Below are 25,358 nucleotides of genomic sequence, written 5' to 3'. Positions count from 1 at the left end.
GTTATACTTTACCATCATTTTCAGCTAAAGGGGGAAAAAAAAGAAACAAAATATGTTAATTCTATATTTCAACTCAGAATGTCCTCTCACAAACCCTTCTATTACTCTTTTCTGCCCCTCTGTATTCTTTAACCCATGTCTTACTGCTGATGGCCTTTGCTGGCCTCCATAAAAATATATAATCATCCAAAAGCTCCCATAAAATGAAGCTAATTAGACTTGGTATGTTCTCGGGTATGGTAGGTATAAAACCTAAATCTAGGTTTCATAAATTTAAATTTGTAGCTAAAAAGAAATTTTATAAAGTGATAGCTTTTAATCTTAAATTTATTGCTTTGATGGAAAGTCACCAAAGAACTTTCTAAGAAGCTTTCAAGTGAACCCCAACTGCCCAAGGAAGATTAATCGTAAGAATCTGTTTCTATTTGTCAAACGTATTTACAAAAAATAACTCACAGAACTCTAGATTTAAGATACATATCTCTTATGTAATTTGCCAGTTTTGCTTTGGGAAATTGTATTACCCAAATGTATCCGATTTTGTGGGATTTTCATGACATGTACCTGCAGCCACCTTCTGGGTGGGCTACTATGAACTAAATGTCGGGACAGGTGGCAGGACAAAGTATTGGGACCTTGGACATACTATGATTAATTTCTGGAGGCCCAATATTTTTTTCCAGAGAAGTGTGTATATTACAATGGAATCTGGTAACAAAAAACAAGTGACTTAATAGTTTGCCTATAACATCTTTTCTAGTTGAATTGTTGTTCAGTTGCTCAGTCGTGTCCGACTCTTTGTGATCCCATGGACTGCAGCATACCAGGCTTCCCTGTCCTTCACTATCTCCTGGAGCTTGCTCAAACTCTAGTTGAATACATGTATTTAAACCCTGTATTTGGTTTAAATATGTTTTGAACTTACCTACAAAATAAAGTGTATTGTTAATAAATTTCATTTCCACAAAGCTGATGCAATAATCTTCTACTTGTTCTGCAGCCATCTTTATGCCTAATGAAAGCAAACAGTCATCTGTTAATAGGTAGTGATTATTCCTTTTACACAAAAGGAACCTTTTACCACTTACTGCCTTGTTCTACCTCCAATTTCAGAAGTCCAGCATGCTGATGAACACTCTGGACATTTAATAAATGCCAGGAGTCTTCAGTTTATGAATGCATGTGTTCAAATGTTCTCTTGCAAACCATTAGATATTTGAAATCTAGATAATGGAAGTATATTCTCATTAAACAGTGTTTTAAAGGAGGATAAGTAGTCCATTATTGAACTGATTTACTATTCCAGTATTTTGTTGGAAATATACATATATTATCAGTATAAACATAGGATGCCAGAAACATATCTAATCCTGTCCTTTAACTAGGGACTGGTTCCATCTCTGCCTTACAACCAATGGGATTCTGTGAGTGAAAGACTGAAGACTGTGACTTCACTGTCAAAGTGCTAAAGGTGAGGCAATGCTAAAAATGGTGTTTCTGCCTGGGAGTGGGGGTGAGGTAGAAGGAGGTTGAAGGCTCTGCATCTGATGGCTCCCTCTCTGAGCCAGAGGAGCTTTTGATCTGGAGTCTGGATTGGACTATGTTATGCTTTTAGCACAAGTAATACATAAATACAATCTTTCTGTTAAAAAAAATCAAATAATACAGAATTTGAAAATGCCAAGAATTTTTTTTCTCTTTTCCTCTGTTCCACCCCACCCAACCTCACTCCAAAATGCTGTATATCCTTTCAGATCTTTGTTTATGGAGCAAGGGTTCTAAGTCTGGGAAATCTGTGAACTTGGATGGGGGAAAAAAACCACACAAATATTTTCACCAACTTCTAACTGAAATTTAATGGTTCCTTCCATTATGCTGCAGGAAACAAATCACAGTATTATTCACAGTATCTGTGACTACCATTAATAGACATACATATTTTTACTGTATTATAATTGTTGCAGAGATCTTGAAATATGGCTCATTACTACTTTGAAACATATGGAAGTTATTATTTTCAACGTGACATCTTGTTATTTAATGTGTTAATAAAGATTCACATATAAACCTATTAAAATTTGTTAAATTTTTTTGGTAACTCTTTAACTATGAAGGATTTCCTTTCTAACCCTAAGTATTTAATTTTATGCATATAAAAACATGATTCTTAAAAGGGCTCCACAGACTCACCAGACTGGCCATGGGATGGTCCATGTCACAGAAATGATTAAGAAATTCTACTCTAGACTTCAGAGGTCCATGGCTCCCTCAGGACAGTTATGGTTGGTCCTCCAAGGAAGACGGTTAGGACAAAGTTGTCAATTGGTTTATACACCTATACTTAGAGGTGACTCAAATTTTTTCTAGCACAGTTTGCTAGAGGCCAAACATGTATAGAAGGAGGAAATTAAAACCCAGTTGAAAACACTTAATTCATATTGCTGCTGCTGCTGCTAAGTCGCTTCAGTTGTGTCCGACTCTGTGCAACCCTGTAGACGGCAGCCCACCAGGCTCCTCCGTCCCTGGGATTCTCCAGGCAAGAACACTGGAGTGGGTTGCCATTTCCTTCTCCAATGCATAACTCATATCAAGCTAATATAAACTAATTGTTATCTGGTGCCTACTTTTGTTACTTTTTATTATGGAAAATTTATACACATTGTGAAATGATTACCACAGTAAATCTAGTAACAATCTGTTACTGTACAGTAGCAAATTTTTTTTCTTGTGATAAGAATTTCTAGGATAATTTATTAGTAACTTTCAAATTGGTAATAAAATATTATTGACTATAGTGCACACGCTGTACTTTACATCCTATAACTTATTTATAACTTGAAGTTTGCACCTCTTGATCCCCTTCATTCATTTTGCCTGCCCCTTCCCCCTCCCCTCTGTCGACCACTAATCTGTTCTCTATGAGCTTTATTTTGTTTCATTTGTTCTTTTTTTTTTTATTTCACATATAAGTGAAATTATAGTATTTATCTCTCTGTTGGATTTATTTCACTGCTAAGTGAAATAATGAGTGTTATGTTATAACACTATCAAGGTCCATTCATGTTGTTGCAAGATTTCATTATTTTAATGACTAGTATTCCATTATATACACCACATCTTCTTTATCCATTCATCCATTGATGGATACTTATGTTGTTTCCTGTTCAGTTCAGTTCAGTTGCTCAGTCATATCCGACACTTTGAGACCCCATGGAGCACACCAGTCTTCCTTGTCCATCATTAACTCCTGGAGCTTGCTCAAACTCATGCCCATTGAGTCGGTGATGCCATCGAACCATCTCATCCTCTGTCATCCCCTTCTCCTCTGGCCTTCAATGTTTCCTAGCATCAGGGTCTTTTCCAATGAGTCAGTTCTTCACATCAGGTGGCCAAAGTATTGGAGCTTCAGCTTCAGGATTGGTCCTTCCAATGAATATTCAGGACTGATATCCTTTAGGATTGACTGGTTGGATCTCCTTGCAGTCCAAGGGACTTTCAAGAGTCTTCTCCAACACCACAGTTCAAAAGCATCCATTCTTCGGCACTCAGCTTTCTCTATGGTCCAACTCTCACATCCATACATGACTACTGGAAAAACCATAGCTTTGACTAGACGGACCTTCATTGGAAAAGTAACATCTCTGTCTTTTAATATGCTGTCTAGGTTGGTCATAGCTTTTCTTCCAAGGAGCAAGTGTCTTTGAACTTCATGGCTGCAGTCATCATCTGGAGAGATTTTGGAGCCCCCCCCCCCCCAAATAAAGTCCTCACTGTTTCCATTGTTTCCCCAAATACTTGCCACAAAGTGATGGGACTGGATGCCATGATCTTTGTTTTCTGAATGTTGAGTTTTAAGCCAGATTTTTCATTCCCCTTTTTCACTTTCATCAAGAGGCTCTATTGTTCCTCTTCACTTTCTGCCATAATGGTGGTGTCATCTGCATATCTGAGGTTATTGATATTTCTCCCGGCAATCTTGATTCCAGCTTGTGCTTCATCCAGCTTTGCATTTCGCATGGTGCACTCTGCATATAAGTTAAATAAGCAGGGTGACAATATACAGCCTTGATGTACTCCTTCCCCAGTTTGGAAACAGTTCATTGTTCTAAGTCCGGTTCAAACAGTTGCTTCCTGACCAGCTTACGGATTTCTCAGTAGGCAGGTAAGGTGGTCTGGTATTCCCATCTCTTTCAGAATTTTCCACAGTTTGTTGTGATCCACACAGTCAATGGCTTTAGCATAGTCAGTGAAGCAGAAGTAAATTTTTCTCTGAAATTCTTTTGCTTTGTCTATGATCCAGTGGATGCTGGCAGTTTGATCTCTGTTTCCTCTGCCTTTTCTAAATCCAGCTTGGACATTTCTGGAAGTTCCTGGTTCATGTACTGTTGAAGCCTGGCTTGGAGAATTTTGAGCTTTACTTGGCTAGCATGTGAGATGAGTCCAATTGTGTGGTAGTTTGAACATTCTTTGGCATTGCTTTTCTTTGGGATTGGAATGAAAACTGACCTTTTCCAGTCCTGTGGCCACTGCTGAGTTTTCCAAATTTGCTGGCATATTGAGTGTAGCACTTTAGCAGCATTATCTTTTAGGATTTTCCATATCTTGCCTATTATGAATAATCCTGCAAGAAACATAGTTTTGAATATATCTCTTTGAATTAGTGTTTTTGTTTTCATCAGATACTCAGAAGTAGAATTGCTAGTTAGAATAAAATAACTAGCAAACAAAATAAAAATATGATAATTCTATTTTTTTTTTTGTTTTTCATAGTGTCTGCAGAAATTTACATTTCCACCAGGAATGCATAGAGTTTCTTTTTCCACACATTTTTGCCAACACTTGCTATTTCTTATTCTTTTGATAATTTTGAAAGATATATAGATGATAAGTCATCTTTCTGATGATTAGTGATACTGAGCATCTTTTAATGTATCTGTTGGCCATTTGTATGTTTTGTTTGGAAAAATGTCTATTCAGATCCTCTGACCATTTTTAAAGTCAGGTTTTTGTTGTTGTTTTTGCTGTTATTGGGTTGTACGAGTTCTTTATACACTTTGACTACTATTAATCCCTTATTGGATATGATTTGCAAATATGTTCTCCCTTTCAAATGTTGCCTTTTACTTTTGTTGATAGTTTTCTCCACTGTGCAGAAGGTTTTTTTTGTTTGACATAGTCTCATTAATTTGGAGTCAGAGCCTATATATATGTATTGCTGGACTGATGTCAAGGAGATGTCTGCTTATGTGTTTTTCTAGGAGTTTCATGGTTTCTGGTCTTACATTTAAGTCTTTAATCCACTTTGAGTTAATCTTTCTGTAGAGTGTAAAACAGTGGGCCAGTTTTTGAACATGGTACCGGTTTTCCCAATACAATTTGAAGAGACTGTCGTTTTCCATTGTATATTCTTGCCTGCTTTTTCATAGATTACCTGGTCATACATGTGTGGGTTTATTTCAGGGCTCTCTGTCTTGTTCCATTGATCTATGTGCCTGTTTTGTGTGTGTGTGTGTGTGTGCACGTGCGTGCGCTAATATCATACTGTTTTGATTACTATAGCTTGCAATGTATTAAAAGTTTGAAATCAGGAGTATAATGCCTCCAGCTTTGTTCTTCTTTCTCAAGATTGCTTCAGTTATTCAAAATCTTTTGTGGTTCCATACAAATTTTAGGATGTATTGTTCTATTTCTGTGAAAAATGCCATTGAAGTTTTAATAGGGATTGCATTGAATCTGTATATTGCTTTGGCTAATACAGACATTTAAATTATATTAATTCTTCCAATTCATGAGCATGGAATATCTTTCCATTTATTTGGATCTCCTTCATTTCTTTCATCAGTGTCATATAGTTTTCGGCATTATAGGTCTTTTCCTCTTTGACTAAGTTTATTCCTAGGTATTTTTTTTTTTTTGATGTAAATGGGATTGTTTTTAAATGGGATTGTTTTCTTAATTTCTCTTTCTTGTTCTTTGTTGTTAGTGTATAACAAAACAACGTTTGTATACTGATTTTGTACTCTGCAATTTTACTGTATTCATTTATTAGTTCTAAATTTTTTTTGTGGAGTCTTAGGGTTTTCTATGTATAAAATCATGCTTTCTGCAAATAGTGACAGTTCTACTTCTTCCTTTCCAACTTGGACATCTTTCATTTCTTTTTCATGATGAATTACTCTAGCTAGGAGGGCCCATACTGTGTTGAATAAAACTGGCAATAGTGAGTATACATATCTTGTTCCTGATCTTAAATAAAAAATTTTCAGCTTTTTGCTGTTGAGTACGATGTTAGCTGTGGGCTTGTTAAATATGGCCTTTATTATGTTGAGGTGAGATCTCTCTATACTCACTTTGTTGAGGATTTGTGTGTGTGTGTGTGTGAAAGGGTATTGAATTTTGTTAAATACTTTACTGCATTTATTGAGATGATCATAAAGATTTTTATCCTTTATTTTGTTAATCTAGTGTATCACATTGATTTGTGGACCTGAACAATCCTTGCATCCCTGGAATAAATCCCACTTGATAATGGCATATGATCCTATTAATGTATTGTTGAATTTGGTTTGTTAATATTTTGTTGAGAATTTTTGCATCTATACCCATGAAGGATATTAGTCCATAATTTTTTTCTGGTCTGGTTTTGGTATCAAGGTAATGGTAGCCTTATAAAATGAGTTTGGAAGCACTCACTTCTCTTTAGTTTTTTGGAACACTTTCAAAAGGATTGATATCAATCTTCTTTGAATGTTTGGTAGAATTCATTAGTGAACATTTCTGTCCTAGACTTTTGTTTGCTGGGAGTTTTTTGATAGCTGATTCAGTCCAGTCTTCGAAAACTGAGTATTTCTAGAAATTATCCATTTCTTCTAGCTTGTCTGGTTAGTTGCTGCATAATTGTTTACATAAGTGTTTTACGATCTTTTGTATTTCTTCATATCAGTTGTAATTTCTGCTCCTTCATTTATGATCTTGTTTCAGTTCTTTGTCTTTTTTTTCTTGTCTCCTTAAGGTTTGTCAATTTTGTTTATCTTTTCAAAGAACCAGATCCTGGTTTCGTTGATCTTTTCTGTTATCTTTTGGGCTTCCCAGGCGCCACAGTGGTGAAGAACCAGCCTGCCAGTGCGAGAGATGCAGGAGACACAGGTTCCATCGATCCCTAGGTCAGAAAGATCCTCTGGAGAAGGAAATGGCAACCCACTCCAGTACTCTTGCCTGGAAAATTCCATGGACAGAGGAGCCTGGTGGGCTACAGTCCATGGGGTTGCAAAGAGTAGGACATGACTGAGCACACATGCATGCACTTTGTCTTTTTAGTTTGTATTTCACTTGCTTCTGCTCTGATTTTTATTATTTCATTCCTTCTGCTGACTTTGGGCTTAATTTGTTCTTTTTTAAGTTCCTTAATTGTAAAGTAGGATCATTTATTTGAGATTTTTCTTGTATCTTAAAGTAGGCCTGTATCACTATAAACTTCCCTCTTAGAACTCCTTTGGCTGTATCTCATAAGCTTTGGCATGTTAATTTTCCATTTTCACTTCTCTCAAGGTAATTTTTAAATTTCTCTTTTGATTTGTTCATTGACCCTTTGGTTTTTCATAGAATGTTTTTTAACCTCCATGTATTTGTGAGTTTTCCATTTTTTTAATAGATGATTTCTATTTTCAAACCACTGTGATGAGAAAAGATGCTTGACATGATTTTGATCTTAAATTCATGAAACTTCTTTTGTGGCCTAAAATACGATCTATAGTGGAGAATGTTCCACACGCACTTGGGTGCACTTAAGAAGGTGTATTCTGTTGTTTTTAGCCAGAATGTTCTCTATATATCCATTAAGTTTGAAATGAGTCTTGTAGGCAGCATATAGATGGTTCTTATATTTTTATCCATTCAGCTACTCTCTGTCTTTTGATTAGAGAATTTAGTCCCCTTACTTTTTAAAAAATTTATTTAATTGGAGGATAAATACTTTACAATACTGTGATGGCTTTTGCCGTACATCAACATTAATCGATCATGGATATACCTGTGTACCCCCATCCTGAACTGCCTTCCCACCTCCCTCCCCACCCTATCCCTCTGGGTTGTCCCAGAGCACTGGCTTTGGGTGCCCTGCTTCATGCATCAAACTTGCACTGGTCATCTATTTTACACATGGTAATTACATGTTTCAATGCTATTCTCTCAAATTATCCCACCTAGTCCCGTTACTTTTAAGATAATTATTGATCGGTATGTACTTATTGCCAATTTGTTAATAGTTTTCTGCCTGTCTGCCTGTTTTATCATTCCTTTTTGTTTTGTCATTTGATTTCTTCTCTGTTGTTTGATGACTTTCTATAGTGTTATGCTTAGATCCCTTCCTCATTTTTTTGTATGTATCTACTATAGATTTTTGCCTGGTGGTTACCACGAGAGTGATATCTAAACAGCTTATATAAAAAATACATATTTTAAGTTTATAAGAAGTTTGAATGTATTATAAAACTCTACATTTTCATTTCTACCCCAAACATTTTATGTTTTGATGTCACACTTTAAATTTTTCACTTTCTATATCCCTTAATTAGTTATTTTGTAGTTTTAAAAATTACTTTTGTTTTTTAATCTTTATACTAACTTTGTAAGTGATTAATCCACTAATTTTATTATATGTTTACCTCTATAATGAGATTTTTACTTTCATCTGTTTCTTGTTCCTAATTAGTGCACTTTCTTTTCGGCTTAAGAAAGTCCTTTTAACATTTTTTGTAAGACTGGTTTAGTGGAGATGAACCCCTTTAGCTTTTGTTTGTTTGAAAAGCTATTTATTTTTTTCCAGTTTTGAATGATAAGACTTTCCAGGTAGAGTATTCTTGTTTGGAAGTTTCTTCCTTTCACCAGTTTGAATATATCATGTTACTCTTTTCTGGCCTGCAAACTTTCTTCTGAGAAATCTGCTGATGTTCTTATGGGGCTTCTTTTGTATGTAATAAATTGCTTTTCCTTTTGTTGTTTTCAAGATTCTCTCTTTAACTTTTGATATTTCAATTATAATGTGTCTTGGTGTCTTTGGATTTTTATTTTTTTGAAACTCCCTGGATTTCCTGGATCTGGGCGTCTGTTTCATTCCCCAGGTAAGGGAAGTTTTCAGCTATTATTTTTTCAAATAAGTTTTCTGCTCCCCTTTCTCTCTCTTCTCCTTTTGAGAACCCAGTAATGTGAATACAATTTGGCTTGATGTTTGTCCCACTGGTTCCTTAACTTCACTTTTTAAAATTTGTTTTCTATTTTGCTGCTCTGTTTGAGTTCCACTGCCCTGTATTCTAGATGACTGATTCTTTCTTTGCTTCATCTAGTCTGGTGTTGAGTCCCTCCAGTGTATTTTTCAGTTTAGCTGTTGTCTTCTTCAGTCGGTGACTTCTGTTTGGTACTTTCGTCTATATTCTGTTTGTTGAGGTTCTTACTGAGTTCATCCATTCTTCTCCTGAGTTTGATGAGTATCTTTATGACCATTTTAAAATGGTCATACTTTAAAATCTTTATCAGGTAAATTACTTATCTCCATTTCATTAAGATTTTCTTCTGGGGTTTTATCATATCCATTCCTTTGGAACATATTCTTCTCATTCCTCATTTTGCTTGACTTTCTGTATTTGTTTTTATATATTAGGCAAAATAGTTCTCTCTCCTAGCCTTAAAGGCATGACCTTGTGTAAAGATGAACCTTATTGTTTAACCTTGCCTTAGTTCTCGGCGGTCACTCAACCTTTGTGGTTGTATATGCCGCCTGATTTATTCTTGAGAGGTCCCAAGTGTTGAGGGACCTGTGAGTATTTCAGAGTGAGAGACCTCAGTTATCACCTAGCTTCAGGCTGATTAGAAGCCAGACTCCCAGGCAGCAGTTTTTAAGGTATGTAAATATATATTGCCCTGTGGGACTGCAATGATAAATTCTGCTAGCCTCCAGAGCTGGCCATCTGAAGGTGTCCTTTTGACTACAGTTGGCAAAAACCAGGGCTATCATTGTGTGTGTGAGATCCTTTCTCGTAGGTGCCAGTGAACTGCAGCAAAGCCAAAGATGAGTGCAGAGATGGTTCCTCCATGGCTTTTAGATGAGATAAACGTGAAGTGTGCTCCTCAGCCTGAAGCTCCAGGACAAGTCGTTAGTCCCTTTTCACAGGGACACTGGAGGTATATTTCAGTCTGCTGTCTGTGCAGCACCCTGAGGGTGGTAGTCTTCTAAGAACTCCCCGTTTGATTGTCTCAGATTCATGGGACCTAGAAATGCCTTCCCTCCAGCCACCAAAATTAAGAGGTCTAGGAGCATTGCCCAATGTGGGCTGTGTACACCTGCCGGGCCCTGGCAGGGCCAGGAGAGAAATATGGGGGTGCAGTGTGCCCAGTGGTATTAGCACATTATAGGGAGAGTGCCAAGATGGCACTCGTCTGTGCCAGTGCTAGCAAGATAGAAGGAAATTGTCAAAACAGCACGTGCCAGTGTCTTCATCCAGGTGGAGAGAGTACTAACAAGCTCCTGCACCTTCCTCAGATGCTTTAAGATTAGCAAATAACTCTTCCTTCACATTTGGTCTGGGTGCTTTTCAAACTGCTACTTTTATGATGGGTCCTATAGTAAATAAATCTGCACACAAGCCCTTTAAGAGCAGAATCTGTTTCCTATAGCCCCGTGGTTCTCCTGGATATAAACTCTACTGATTTTCAAAGCCAGATGTATTGGGGGCTTATCTTTTTGGTGTAGTTCTCAAGGGCTGGGGGGCCCGATGTGGGGCACTGACTTCTTGCTCCTCAGGGAATAGCTCTGCTTTATGTTATCAGTCTCTGTTGTGGGTTGCTGCACCATAAGGGGGGTTCTTGGTGAAACCATGTTTCTCCATCTCCTACCCATCTGGATGTGGCTCTATTATCCTTTCTTGTGGAGGAGATTTCAGCTAGTTTTTAGGTCTTTTTCAGAGGGAATGGTTTATATGTAACTGTAGATCTGTTGTCTGTGGCAGGAGGTGAGTTCAAGATCTTGTGAGGCCACCATCTTGAACTGACTGTCCATTTGGTGGCTATTTAACAGTTTTATCTAGATTCAGTTCATATATAATATATAAGCATACATATATGCATATATACACATATGTATGCTTTTTACTTTACATTTATTTTATTTTTTAGAGACCCACATGATTCTCCATAAACATTGTTTAAATTAAAAAAACGACAGGAATTGAGAGAGTATCACTGAAATATACGCATTACCACATGTAAAACAGATAGTGGGAAGCTGCTGTATAACACAAGGAGCTTAGCCTGGTCTCTGTGATGACCTAGAGTGGTGGGGTGGGAGTAGGCAGAAGGGAGGCTCAAGAGGGAGGGGATATACATATATATAAATATACTTATGGCTAATTCATGTTGCTGTATAGCAGAAAGCAACACAACATTGTAAAGTAATTATCCTCCAATTAAAGAAAAAAACAAGAGAAAGAATGAGCTTTTGGAATATCTAAGTGCCTTGATGAAAGGTATCAAGGCAAAGCAGGGGTGGGGATATTGAAAATAACTGGCTGAGATTTCCAAAGAAAATTATATCTTCTAGACAATTTCATAAAAATATGGCCTCAAATATTTTAACATGGTTTGTAAATATATCCTTTATTATTTTTTCCCCTGTTAGAATGTAAATTCCTTAAGAGTAGGAATATCATCAGCTTCAGTTTTGTGAACCTGGTGCGTAGCAGACATCTGATAAATGCTTGCTGAATGAATGAATAAATATCTAAAATTATAATAAAAATAATGCCACAATAACCTGTTTGTCTCAAGAGTTTCTGAGATGTTTAAAGAATAGCCTCACTTACAATATGCCAACGTGAAAGCAGATGTTTTTACCAGGTAGAAGAGACACTTCTATGTGGCAATAGAGTTAGCAGTTCACAACTCACTTGGCCTACCAGCTTTGAAACTATCATTCTAAACAAACTATTTAATTTGGAGTTCACACATTTCATTTTGCCTATAAAGTGAGATTATTATTTTTATTTTAAATTAGTTTGATTCTACCTAGTTCAATTCAAATAAACGCAATTTGCAGTGTAGTTAAGTTTGCCAAAAGCTTGAAAAGGAGAGTAGGCTAAAGAACTTGAACTTTTTTTTCTGAAAGTACTGACTTATTTTCAGTAGAAGAAAGACATGGTGAAATTTATGTTTCAAAGGGCTCTCTCTGGCACCAGTATATAAAATAGATTTGATGAGATATTAATAAATTTGGACAGAGGCCAGAAAACAGCTGTAGAAACAGTTTGAACAAGTTAAGAGTTGATGAGGCTACAAACTAAGGCAGTGGCTGCAGGCATGATTCAAGAGAGATTAAACAGCATTTTTTAGCTGATTAGTTGCAGCTCAAATGGAAAAAGGAGGAACTGAGGATGACTTCAAAGTTTCTGGGCAAACTGTTGAGTGATTACCTCATTAAGAAAACAGAATGAAAGACAGGCTTGAGTAGAAAATTATTAAATCAGTTTTGCAAATCTAAGAGATAAGTATCACAGAAGTCAAAAAACAAAGGAACTTCAACAAGAAGCAGGTGGTTGGAGTCAGAAGCTGCAGAGTCCATAATTTAGATACAAGCTTAAATTTGTTCATCGAATTTGGCAATTAGAAATTTTTGATATCAGTAGAACAGTTTAGGGAAAGTGGAGGAAGGGAAGGCAAGTGGACAAAGATCTAGAACAGAATGGGATGAAAAAAAAGTAGAGACATTGAATATAAACTGTTCTTTTAGGAAGTTTAACCATAAAGAGAGAGGGTGGCAGTTACTGGGGGATATATAACTTGCAAATTACAATTTCTGGCTCCAGATCCACAGTCCCAACTGTAGGATGTACTAATGAATTACCTTCTCAAGTATGTCCAAATAACCTGTCCCGAACTGAAACCTGGGCTTCCCAGGTGGCAGAGTGGTAAAGAATCTGCCTACCAATCAGGAGACACAGAGATGCGGGTTTAATCCCTGGGTGGAAGATTCCCTGGAGTTGGAAATGCAACCTGCTCTAATATTCTTGCCTGGAAAATTCCACGGACAGAGGAGCCTGGGAGGAGTCCATAAGTTTGCAAAGAGTTAGACACGAACGACCTACCCAAGGAAACTGAAACCTGGGAGTTCTTCTCAATTCCTTTGTTTAAACTTCTCCTGTCTCAAAAATACCATAGATTATAACTCAGAAATGTGCCTAGAATTTGGTGTCTCCTCTCCATCTCCACCAGCACTATTTTAAATCTAGCCTTTGTCATTTCTCATATCTTCTATTTAAATTTCCTCTCCTTGCTTTTCTTCCTTTCAGACTCTCCCTCACTCCACTGTCCAGCCAGTTATTTCCCATCAGGCCAAAATTTCCCCTCCCTTTTTTGCCTGCCAAACCCTTCTTCACTGTTTATCCTTTAAGTCACAGCTCAAACATTTCCTCCAGGAAAACTGACTCCTCCACACTTAGCTAATCCTTCTCTTATCATGGCCAAAACGCCCTCCCTGTGTTCATGCTTCTAAACTGGTTCTTATTACCCTGAATTAAGATTACTTTGATTACAAATAGGTCTGCCCATCTTCAATCTGAGTTTATTTAAGACAATGAGATGCCTTTTGGGTTTTGAATCTTCAACACCTGGAAAGAGTTTATCACACAGTAGGAGCTCAAAAAATGTTAAATAAATGTTTGCTATGATAAACCTTGTTGCCATGACAACACTGTGTAAAGAGACTGGTAGAAATTTTTTTTCTATCTTAAAACTTTCACTCTGGGACTTCCCTGGTGGTCCAGTGGTTAAGAATCCACCTTGCAATGCAGGGGACATGGGTTTGATCCCTGGTCAGGGAACTAAGATCCCACAGACTGCATAGCAACAAAATCCACGAGCCACAATTGCTGATCCCATGCTTCAGAGTCCGAAGCAACTAAGACCTGACACAGCCAAAAAAAAGTAAAACAAAAAAACTTAAACTCCATCCGAAAGCCACTAAGAAAAGGAAAGAATAGGGAGGTCTGAAGACAGATTTTTAAAAATAGAATTTCTCAAATATTCTTCTCCTTTTTTTCTCTAGTATTAATAGTTTCACTTTCTCTTTTATTTCATGCAAGTGTTTTTTTTGAATTCTTTATTTTCTTAGCACTTTTTTTTTGTTAGATCTTAAAACATCTAGATTACAAGTATTCTTCTTCCTCTCCCACTGCCCTCAATTTTCCTCTTTTCCTTTCTCATCCATGTTCCTTTGCTTTCTTTAATCTATAAAAATTATAAGTCGCATCAGATAAAAATGCTTTGAATATTTCAGGCTAAGATTCCGAGATTATTAACTTTTTCTTTTTAAAGAGTTATAAACTACTCCAGACAGATCCTTCCAGGAATATGCAGGGATAATTGATTCTTTGCATCAATAAAAAGTTTTAGTTATACAAGCCTTGGAAACTAGCCAGAGGCTAGTGAATGGTAGAAAATCATTCATCTATCATAAATGGTGATTAAACCACATATGTTCCAATCTTTTCTGGGGTAAATCATTTAATTCTGAGGGCCTCAGTTTCCTCATTTGGACAAGAGAGTGTTTAATGGTCAATATTTGAGTTTTTTTTTTCTCCCAGCTCCAGCAGTCTATAATTCTAGATTCTAGTTAAGGTAGCAGAGAAAGAGCCATTAATATGTGGCAAACACCCTAGTAACCACTTCCTCATAATTCAAAAACAATACGTACCAATGGAATATTTATTATATAACCAGCTTTATTAAACCAATGGGAATTTAAAAACATACTATCAGATTAAAAGTCAAAATGTCTTGAAATTGAAAAGTAATAATGATTACGTTTACCTTTGCTGTGGAATTCCAATTCTGTGGAATAGGTATGGGATGCAATGAGGAAGCATGTTACCTAACTAATTCCCTAAAATCAGGTAGTTGATCACCTCGACAGCAACAAGGTCAAAATAGAACTCTTCAGTTCTATAAGTCATTTTGTCCTTCAAGATTTTGCCATCTTAATGAAGGTAAGTATGTGGGCATGGTAGAGGTGGGGAGTGGAAGAAGACTCAGGTAAAAATTTAGGTAAATATTAAATGATAAAAGGTATACAGTATACAATCAACTGTTAAATACAGACTCATAGCAAGAAGCCAAAATAGAACTGCTGGATTGACCTTGTGTGAAAAGGAGAATTGAATTTAATCCTGATTGTTTGATTGAAGAGATGGAGTACAAGGAAGAGCATTTAGGTGATAATTAACACCATACTGTGGTAAGAGGTGGACTGAATGGAGATATTTTTTTGACTGTAGTGGAACAACTCTGCTGTCCTTCAGTGAACACAAGGTAGGGTGGGTTAGACTACAGAGGGCTTGGAAAAATCACATAGAACATATTTAACCTCTTAGGCAATAGGAAAGCAGATTACTGAGCTGGCAATGACACGACGAAAAAGACTAGAGACAGGCTGTGAAACTATGATAAGAATTCATGAATGAATTAATATAAGAATTCATAATATTTACATAGGGATATTATGGACAAGCCAGATTTAAAAAGATATTTTGAAGGAAGATTTAATAGAATTTGAGATAGCTATTCTATCTTCCTTCAAAATATCTTTTTAAATCTGGCTTGTCCATAATATCAAGTTGGACTGTGAAGAAAGCTGAGCACCGAAGAATTGATGCTTTTGAACTGCGGTGTTGGAGAAGACTCTTGAGAGTCCCTTGGACTGCAAGGAGATCCAACCAGTCCATCCTAAAGGAGATCAGTCCTGGGTGTTCCTTTTGGAAGGAAAGATGCTAAAGCTGAAACTCCAGTACTTTGGCCACCTCATGCGAAGAGTTGACTCACTGGAAAAGACTCTGATGCTGGGAGGGATTGGGGGCAGGAGGAGAAGGGGACGACAGAGGACGAGATGGCTGGATGGCATCACCGACTCAATGGACATGAGTTTGAGTGAACTCTGGGAGTTGGTGATGGACAGGAAGGCCTGGCGTGCTGCAATTCATAGGGCTGCAAAGAGTTGGACACCACTGAGCAACTGAACTGAACTGACTGAGATAGCTACATGTAGGCATGGGCTTTGGAGAAGGCAATGGCACCCCACTCCAGTACTCTTGCCTGGAAAATCCCATGGGCCGAGGAGCCTGGTAGGCTGCAGTCCATGGGGTCGTTAAGAGTCAGACATGACTGAGCGACTTCACTTTCACTTCTTCACTTTCATACATTGGAGAAGGAAATAGCAACCCACTCCAGTGTTATTGCCTGGAGAATCCCAGGGGCAGGACAGCCTGGTGGGCTGATGTCTATGGGGTCACACAGAGTTGGACACAACTGAAGTGACTTAGCAGCAGCAGCAGCAGCAGCAGCAGGCATGGGCTTCCTGGTAGCTCAGATGGTAGAGAATCTGCCTGCAATTTAGGAGACCAGGGTTCGATCCTGGGGTTGAGAAGATACCCTGGAGAAGAGAATGGCAACCCACTCCAGTATTCTTGCCTGGAGAATTCCAAGGACAGAGGAGTTTGGTGGGCTACAGTCTATGGGGTTGCAAAGAGTCAGACACAACTGAGCAACTAACACACATACACAGATGGCATAAAGAAGAATTTAAGTGTCCTATTTTTGTTATTCATACTTCCAAATGAAGATATTACTCAGCCCTTTCCTTGCTGTGAAATAAAATTCTCCTGGGGAATGCTATAATATGGTCCAATGTAGCACAGCATAAGGGTGCTGATGCAGATTCCATCAAGATTTCGTGTTAATTTTTTGTTTGTTTTTAAAATAGTTGATTCAGAGTTGAGGCTCCCTTTAAAGAGAAGCTTATTTATTTTAATATTCTAAAGCAGTGATTCTTGGGGGTTCATGAGGTCAAAGAAATTTTCATAATAATTCTAAGATGTAATTTGTAATTTTCACTCTCATAAGTGTACACAATAGAGTTTACCAGGGGCTACATTTTGTGTGATATTGCATAGACTGAATGCAGAAGCAGATGAGAATACACCTGTTTTTTTATTAGGCCAGATTTGTAAAAGTGAAAACAATTTCACTCTTCACAGCAGATTTTTTTGCAATATATAGTTATCCATAATTTAAAATGTTATTTAGTTATTTATGCTAACATGTCATGTGCCTATTGTTATCTTCAAATAAACAGGTCATTATTTTTTACAATACTCAGTTTTAATTTCTAATATAGCAAATGACAGTAATACAATAAATAGCCCAGAGAAACAAAAATTCTTCAGGATCCTCAATAATTTTTAGGAGTATCAAGAGGTCATGGGATCAAGATGTTTGAGAACATTTCCTCTGAAGTGATACTCTCCAAGAGTGGCTGAAAGAGAGAAAAAGATTTTCCTCTGACTATGCTATGTTCCTTATGTTGTTACCAACTAGTCTTCCATCATAGTGATGTGAGAGAAGTTAAATTCCTCTCAATCGCTTTTCTATCTTATCACTTCCCATCTCCATACTTGAGTTTCTAAATAGCAAGTAATGATATTTCTTACCTGTGCTCAATAGCTTCTTAGGAGAGGAAACGTGATATGAAAGGTTTGAGGTCCCTTTCTTTTCCTTACAGAAGACGGCAGCGCCTTCAGCAGCAGAAGCAGGCAGCCAGGAGCGCTGAAAGCATTGGAGAGCAGAACTGTCTGCCGGTCCGGATCCGACTGCCGTCTGGGAAGGAGGGGGCGTAGCACTCGAGAGAAAGGAGGAAGAAGGTGGAGGGAGGAGACTATTTTGGCACGCCTAGGACCCGCCTTCAAACGTGGCCTCTTTCCTAAGGCAGTGAAACCTGAAACAAAGTGTCAGAGAATAAGGATATTTCTTTTAATATAAAAGTTAATGAAATCATTTCTTCTGTTGCAAGTTCTGGCCCTTCAAAGTTTGTACCTCTTCCCGAAGTACACCCAAACACTTTAAAAAAAAAAAAAAAAAAAAGCACCTGCTTGGTCAATCAGAAGCATTTTTCTCACATTAATTTTTCTCTTTTGAGACTTTCTATTCAGGCTTTAGCACATTTTCTCATCTAACTGTGCTGAATACCACAGGATGGCAGAAGCGGAACACGACTCAGCAAGTGAACAACAGTGATGAATAATCATCCCTAGGAGGGTAAGTCCTGTAATGTAATCACCCCACCTAAAATGAAACTGGTAAAGAGCAGAGTGTTACTATCACAGCCTTGAAAATAACTAACAGAAACAAAGTTTCTTAGCTAATTTTCTCTTGAAAACGTGCTCAATTGTATTAGCACAGTGATTTTGTTTTGTTTTGTTTTCGCTTCTTTTTTTTTTTTTTTGCCAGTTCAGAGACTGTATGGAAACAGGGGTTCTAGAATTAGGAAACACAACGTTTATAAAAACAGCTAGTTGAAGTGTTTTTGTTGCTTGTGTGTTTTTTTAATTGTCGACAAGATAGGGTTTTCATTTCATAACGTCAAAGAAACATTATGTCCACAGCAGTTATTACAAAGGAAGTCTAAGATAGGATGGTTGAGGGTGCTTGGTACAGTGATTATCAGAAGGGAAAAAAGCACACTTAAGAAACCAATGCAATATTGTAAAGCAATTATTCTCCAATTAAAAATAAATAATAAAAAAAGAAGTGTATGATGGGATTTTGCTGGTGGTTCAGTGGTTAGGAATCTGCCTGCCCAGGCAGGGAACAAAGGTTTAATCCCTGGTTTGGGAAGATTCCACATGCCCTGAGGTAAGTAACTAAGCCTGTGCATACAGCGACTGAGTGCAGGCACCTAGAGCCTGTGCTTGGCAATGAGAAAAGCCACTGCAACAAGAAGCCCATGCACTGCAACTACAGAGTAACCCCCAGTTGCTACAACTAGAGAAAGCCTGCATGCAGCAATGAAGACTCGGCACAGCCATAAATAAATAATTTTTAAAAACTTAAAGCATATTACTAAAACTGATGACAGGTTTCATCCTCTGTGTTGTTCAGTTGGGTCAATTAGCACAAAAGCATTAAGTAGAGTCAAACTGTGATTTAAATAAGCAGAACACCAAGCAAGTTCATTTTAAATGGCCCATTGCCAATTATTTCTCTCCAGTTGTAAAAGTGCATAATGCATAATTTACCTATTTCTTACTTTGGGGACAAACATTTTTTTCTTTGACATGGAGCAACCCAAATGTCCTACCTACTTCATAGGGTTGTTTGTGAAAATTAAATGAGAGGATGATAGCTCTTTGAATATTTTAAAGTGCTGGACAATTATAACCCTCTGCACCCTTGCATTTACTCTCATTTATTTTATATAATGGAAAAAAGATTTTAAAAAGAAAATGTCCATGGTATCCTTTTAATCCGATGTAAGCATTTGTGTATTAGGTGGAATCATTTTTCTCAGCCTCACATGCTGCAGTCCATGGGGTCACAAAGAGTCGGTCACAACTGAGCTACTGAACAACACAAATTTTTCCTGGAAATATTTTAATAAGTACATAACTACCCGTTTGGCTATTATACAATGTGAAGGCTGGGAGAGGAATTGGATCAGTATTTCTCAGACTTTTGGATTTAATGGACCATTAAGAATAATAAGAACAGTAATGATAATAATGAAAAGATAAACATTGATTGGATACCTTTATATTTTACCAAGTAAGGGTATTAAAAATTTTTTTTTAATTTTATATTTTTATTTCTTGAGAGGACACTTGAACACCAAAAAACTTAGGACATAGCATCACAATGACAACGTTTCCCTTTATTTTTATCACAAATAGGGAATGTTTCAATATACATTGCTACCAGGCCTAATATGGTGATTTGAATCTTTAAAAAGACTATCAATTGTGTTCAGTTGCACCTACTCTTTTTTCAATTCCACCGACTGTAGCCCTACAGTCTCCTTTGTCCATGGGATTTTCCAGGCAAGAGTACTCCAGTGGGTTGCCATTCAGCCGCACATAATCACGTGGTCCAGTTTTACTGAATGACTTACATTTCACAATAATAGCAACTCAAGGTAAACTAAGTTCCTTTTGCCTAGGAGTTGAAACAATCGGTTTTTTCCACAAACAATAAATATATACACACAATACTTACAATTCTTTATAACAGCTAACATTTAAATAAGCCAAAGGGAGGGGGGACACTAATAATATGTATACGTCAAGTATAATTTGCTAAGGTGCAAGATTGTTGACCTGGAATTTACAGGAAGTGTTATTGACCTTTGTTTTATGAGGTGATATGCTTTTTATTTTCCTTCACAACTGAACATTAAGTGTAGAATGTCTATCTTTTAAGTTGCAGGTCAAAGTCACCATATTAAAGCGCCCAATGAGAGTAATTTCAAATATGTGAGCCACGTGTGTTAGAAAATATTTTTTTGGAAGCTGCCAATGAAGTCGACTAAACTGAACATCAAGAATGGAATTTTTAAAAAAACTATAATTCCCAAAGTTTGCTTGCACCAAAGAAAAGGAGGTAAAGGAACGGATATTCTATGTACAGAAATCTCGGTTTGCTAAGCCACGAAAACTCAGGTTTATACCGTTCTGGCAAACAGACCATCTGAACAGGATGTTACTTTTACTTGGAAAGTGGTGGTGGTGTGCTACTGTTTTGGGTTTCCTGTCTGAGGTTTCAAGAGGCTGGGACACACTGCCTTCCTGTGACAGTTCTTCCTTGGTCTTTCTTTTTGAGGAACCATCCTCAGATCTCCCCCTTCTTCTCTAGACAAGCACTGGGGAAGCGAGAGGAGTTTTGGCTCACGGACACTCCAAGCCGAAAGGCCTGCCGGTAAAAACCCCCGCTCAGTGGAGGCGGCGTGGGCGTGTCACGTGATCTGCGCGCTGCCTGACGGGAAGGCCAACGCGGCAGACTCCTCATTCCCGCGCTTCGGCCTAGGAGGAAGGTACAGAGACCCGACTGATGTTGGAGTAGGGCAGCGGGGGATGAACGCCCAAAGGCTGTTCGTGTGAAGCGAGGCAGTGAGAGGGGGATGCTTCCTCGCAGGGTCTCTAGTGGGGCTGAAACGGTAGTGGGGAGGAAAGGGGAGGTGGGGTGGGTGGTGAGAAGCGAGGTACGTGTGCTGGCCTGAGGGCCCCAGTGGGAAGAAAGAGAAGGTGAGGAGAAAACGATTGCTTAAGGCCGAAAGGTAGTACTTGGTAATGACGATGGCACCAACGCGTCAGGTTGCACAGCCAGGGTCCGGGGCTGTGAACGGTTATATGTTGAAGGCGGAGGCCCAGTCTCTTGACCAGGTTCAGCTGAGGCTTTAAAGTAGTGAAAGTGTTAGGTGCTCAGTCACGTTGGACTCTTTGCAACCTCATGGACTTTGGCCCCCCCAGACTCCTCGCTCCATGGGATTCTCCAGGCAAGAATACTGGAGTGGGTTGCCATTTCCTCCTCCAGCTTATCTTCTTGACCTAGGGATGGAACACAGGTTTCCTGCATTGCAGGCAGATTCTTTATCTTCTGAGCCACCAGGGAAGCCCAAAACTGTGACAGAAAAAGTCATCTGTTTTTTACAGAAGTGGCATTACCTAATTAAGTTTTGATTTGATATATATGCACATTCTTTGAGTGAGGCGAGAAGAGGTGTAAAAGGGAAGAGAAAGGGGAAGGGAGACGAGAACAAATCTCATGGTGGCTTCCCTGAAACAGTCTCAAACATCCCAAGGCAAAGCGAGCACTACTGTGCATGTGTAGTATTTTTTTTTAACACATTAATGTTAATGCGCTTAAGTTTACATATTAGAAAGATACTGACAGCGATGTAGAAGCGCAGTTTGGAGTTTGCCGATTGCTGCTGTCTTTCTGTCATATATATGATTCTTAAATATGACTAAGCAAACAGATTCATTACAATATTCCAGGTCCACGTAGTTTCTCAAAAAGCAAGCAAATTGATAACTTGAGTGTTGACAGGAATTCTCATCTATTAAGATGAAGAGATTATATCATTCTAGGTTTCAACATTTTCCAAGTTTAATCTTTAAGGCTCACAGGGTAATTATCTTCAGAATTTTTGAGAAAGCAATTTAAAACTAAAATTTAATGCTATATGAAGGTAAGATAGGACGGTAGAAAGAGAAGTCTCTTTGAGACTACAAGAGATCTTGGTTCTTCTAGTCTGGCCTAATTTTACATGTTTGCATTTGGTCAGCTACCTCTGCCTCTGTTTTTTCACATCTGTAAAACTGAGATTGAATTAGATGAACTATAGGATTTTTTGGGCTTCCCTGGTGGCTCAGTGGTAAAGAATCTGCCTGCCAAGAAGGAGGTGCCGGTTTGATCTGTGGGTCAAAGATCAAACTGTGGGTCCGGAAGATCCCCTGGAGAAGGCAATGGCAGCCCACTCCAGTATTCTTCCCTGGAAATCCCATGGACAGAGGAGCCTGGCTGGCTAAAAAGTCCATGGGGTCTTGAAAGTCTCAAACACAAATTAGCGACTAAACAACCAGTCAGCAAGATTTGTTTCAACATTAAGATTTTGTGAAGGCAGAAAAGTCTTTAATGAATCCTGAAACAAAGTAGAAAGTGCCAAAAGAGACTACTGTAATTGTAGAAGGAGTAGGAGAAAATCACAGGACTGGTAGGCTGGCCCCAGGTGCTCTACCACACAATTTGAACTTCTGGAGCAATGAATGGTCAAGGAAAGGTTCTTTTAAGTGTAAGAATGCAGTAATCGGAGTTTTGAAAGATTGCCCAAACAGCAATTGGTAGGATGGAACAGAGGAGGGATAATTTGAGTAGTTTAGGTAAGTGATGAATAATGAGAGGCTAAACTAACAGTGACGGGAGGAATGGAAAGACAGGGAAGGATTCGAGAGAGCTGTATTGTGGAGATTGCACCTAAAATTGGCATTGCTCTAAACTTTGCAGTTCCTGCCTCCAGAATATGATGGCAAGTCAACTTGTAAAACCTGATACTAGAAATTGCAAGAGACCAAGAGAGTTAGAGGTAATCTTTATGTTTATGGAACTTTACTCTTTTATATACTACTTAAATTTCTTCATTTAAGATATTTCTGTTGATAAATGGAATTTAATGTCTTCATATTCCCAGAGCTGGTGGTGTCCCAACAGGAACTATGTTGATTCCAGCAGCCTTTTCACTAAGTATAGGCTTCCAGGAAACTAGTGGGAGGTTTCTTTGTGGTAATTTGTGATCTAGAGACAGAAGTGGGTGCATGACTTTTGATATGTAGGACTTTAATTATTTTGATATATATTAATAAATAGGATACTTAGGTACTACACCTACTGATATTTTTTGAAGAAGAGTACTATATCCTGCCATTCTTCACTGCTGCCCCTACCAATTGATCTGTTTTACATTTGAGACATTATTTGTTCCCTTAAAGATTATGTTAGCTTGCAAAAATTTGCAAGCATATGGCTGTTAACCAAATGAAAGTTTTGCTCTTTTGCTATGGCAACATCTGCTGTCTCAAGATACAGGAAACTTTTTCATCAGGGGATTAATAGCATTTTCAAAGTCTAATATAAATTTACAATAAAATGAACAAGTGATTATTAGGCCTACATTTCCAGCATGCTTGCTTTTTTCTGAGAGATGTTTTATTTGCTGTTTTCTTTTCTTTCTTTCTTTTTTTTTTTTTAACAGAATGTGTATATCTTAAGGATCTTATTAACTTGTTTGCCTATTTCCTTTACTTTCTTATATTAGCCTCAAATGCCAGATAGTCCACAGCTGTCCTCTCTTGGAAAATCAGATTCTTCTTTGTCTGAAAGCTCTGGACTATTTTATAAAGATGAAGCTCTGGAGAAAGACTTGAATGGTGATGTGTGAAGTGCTTATATTTCTATATATTGATTTTATAATATGGAAACTTTATTATAGTTCATAACTTAGTAATTTTTTTAAACAGATATGAGCAAGGAAATTAATCTAATGCTGTCAACATATGCAAAGATCTTAAGGCAAGTACTTATGGTATATTCTTTTGAGTCTTTATTTTAGACATAGAAGTTTTCTTCTGGAAGCTCCATAATGGGAAGTTTAGCTCAGGGTCTAAAAAACCTATTTGGTAATTATAGTTTTCAAATTTTTTACTCTACCTCAGTTTCTTAGATTAGCTGGTTATTTTCAAAGACTAACTTTTCCACTAAATATCTTTTGTTTTGATACTCTCAGAGCTGAAATGAGGCTGGATATATTTTGTTTTCTAATTAGATGATAAAACACTTACAATTTTATGAAAACATTTTGAGAAAAATACCATTTGGTGAAGTTAACCATAATAATAGAGTGATACTGAAGATAAATATTTATATTTATGAAATATTAAATGTTATCAATCTATATTAGAAGGCTGAGTTTAAGTATTCTATTGACCTGAAACTGTCATGTTTTATAAGGTGTTTTTTTAGAGAACTACTGAGCAGTCACTGTTTTGAATAATGTTTGTGTGGCTGTTAAAATAATGTATGTAGTTTAATATTAGAATTATAATGTATAAGATACACATTCTGCTGTGTCAAGGGACTTTGAGTAGTCAAAAATATTTGTTGAACTAATTTAACATACTGAGCAGTGTTGGTAAATTAATGAAGCCAACTACTGTACAAAGCCATTTAAATGAAATAGCTGACAAATATAGCATAATAAAGCACATCATTTTGATGATGTGTCTAGATATTATGACTATTTGGTTTAACATAAAACCTTTTTTTCCCCTTAGTGAGAGAGCAGCAGTAGATGCGTCTTATATTGACGAGATAGATGGACTCTTCAAAGAAGCCAATACTATCGAAAACTTTCTAATACAGAAAAGAGAGCTCCTGAGACAGAGGCTTACAGTGATTGCAAACACTCTACACAGATAAAATTGTGTACTTAAAATAAGCTGAGAATTTAAGCTCATTGTTTTAATGAAAGAATGACATTTGTGCTCTGAATGTGCTCTAGTTGTTAAAAAAAAAAGTATACCTTAAATGTAGAAGGGGAAACTTCTTAAATTTCTTTTCTAGATTTAAAAGCATTAAGCTGGACATTAATATGAAGTATGGAGCTTTTCTTTTGAAGTCTAATATTTGGCATATTTTGTAAAAGTGTAAACTTTATTTTTTCTTAAACATCCTAGCCTTTCTTAAATTTCTAAAAGACAACTCAGTGGACTAATTTGATAATATTTAATAGTATTGTACTTTTTCTTTTAGAATATTATGTTTAAATAGTACATAGAGATTTAAAGTGTCTTTCATGGTTAGAATTGTAAAGAAATTAAAACCCAAAAGTAATCTGTCCAGTTTCTCAATATGTAAACTGTGCTGTTGCTATTTAATGTTACCATATGATTATTTTCACTAATATTATTATACAATATTAATAAAAATTTGTTTTATTA

At 37.3% G+C, this 25,358-nt stretch overlaps 3 protein-coding genes across 6 annotated transcripts in view; 2 read left to right on the top strand and 1 right to left on the bottom strand.

Annotated features, from left to right (window-relative positions):
• The window catches only part of IL18 (interleukin 18), a 25,615-nt gene extending 7,922 nt beyond the window's left edge, over window positions 1–17,693 (bottom strand). Inside the window, exons 1-3 of one of the 2 annotated variants that reach the window (XM_027563756.1) lie at window positions 17,526–17,693; window positions 926–1,012; window positions 13–24 (exon numbers count right to left, since the gene is read on the bottom strand). In XM_027563756.1, the coding sequence (XP_027419557.1) occupies window positions 13–24; window positions 926–1,004 (91 nt within the window). In that variant the 5' untranslated portion in view covers window positions 1,005–1,012; window positions 17,526–17,693. The remainder of the gene's footprint in view (window positions 1–12; window positions 25–925; window positions 1,013–17,525) is intronic. The other variant, XM_027563757.1, reaches the window with a different exon arrangement.
• TEX12 (testis expressed 12) lies at window positions 1,021–25,358 on the top strand. 3 transcript variants are annotated; one of them, XM_027563753.1, is made up of 8 exons: window positions 1,021–1,471; window positions 18,011–18,129; window positions 20,287–20,466; window positions 20,686–20,896; window positions 22,870–22,948; window positions 23,678–23,789; window positions 23,880–23,931; window positions 24,693–25,358. In XM_027563753.1, the coding sequence occupies exons 3-8, from the start codon at window positions 20,382–20,384 to the stop codon at window positions 24,835–24,837; spliced, it is 684 nt and encodes a 227-aa protein (XP_027419554.1). In that variant the 5' UTR covers window positions 1,021–1,471; window positions 18,011–18,129; window positions 20,287–20,381; the 3' UTR covers window positions 24,838–25,358. The 3 variants fall into 3 exon arrangements, with proteins under 3 accessions (XP_027419554.1, XP_027419553.1, XP_027419555.1); XM_027563752.1 differs by lacking the exon at window positions 1,021–1,471 and adding an exon at window positions 17,650–17,735; XM_027563754.1 differs by lacking the exon at window positions 1,021–1,471 and having other exon boundaries at window positions 17,789–18,129; window positions 20,719–20,896.
• Window positions 22,868–25,358, top strand: part of BCO2 (beta-carotene oxygenase 2) — a 74,059-nt gene continuing 71,568 nt past the window's right edge. Inside the window, exon 1 of the mRNA XM_027563751.1 lies at window positions 22,868–22,948. The gene's annotated coding sequence lies outside the window, so the exon portion shown is untranslated. The remainder of the gene's footprint in view (window positions 22,949–25,358) is intronic.

The sequence above is a fragment of the Bos indicus x Bos taurus genome, chromosome 15 (assembly GCF_003369695.1).
Source record: "Bos indicus x Bos taurus breed Angus x Brahman F1 hybrid chromosome 15, Bos_hybrid_MaternalHap_v2.0, whole genome shotgun sequence".
NCBI lineage: Eukaryota > Metazoa > Chordata > Mammalia > Artiodactyla > Bovidae > Bos > Bos indicus x Bos taurus.
Note: the sequence above shows the minus strand (reverse complement) of the source record. Positions and strands in the feature narration are given on the sequence as shown.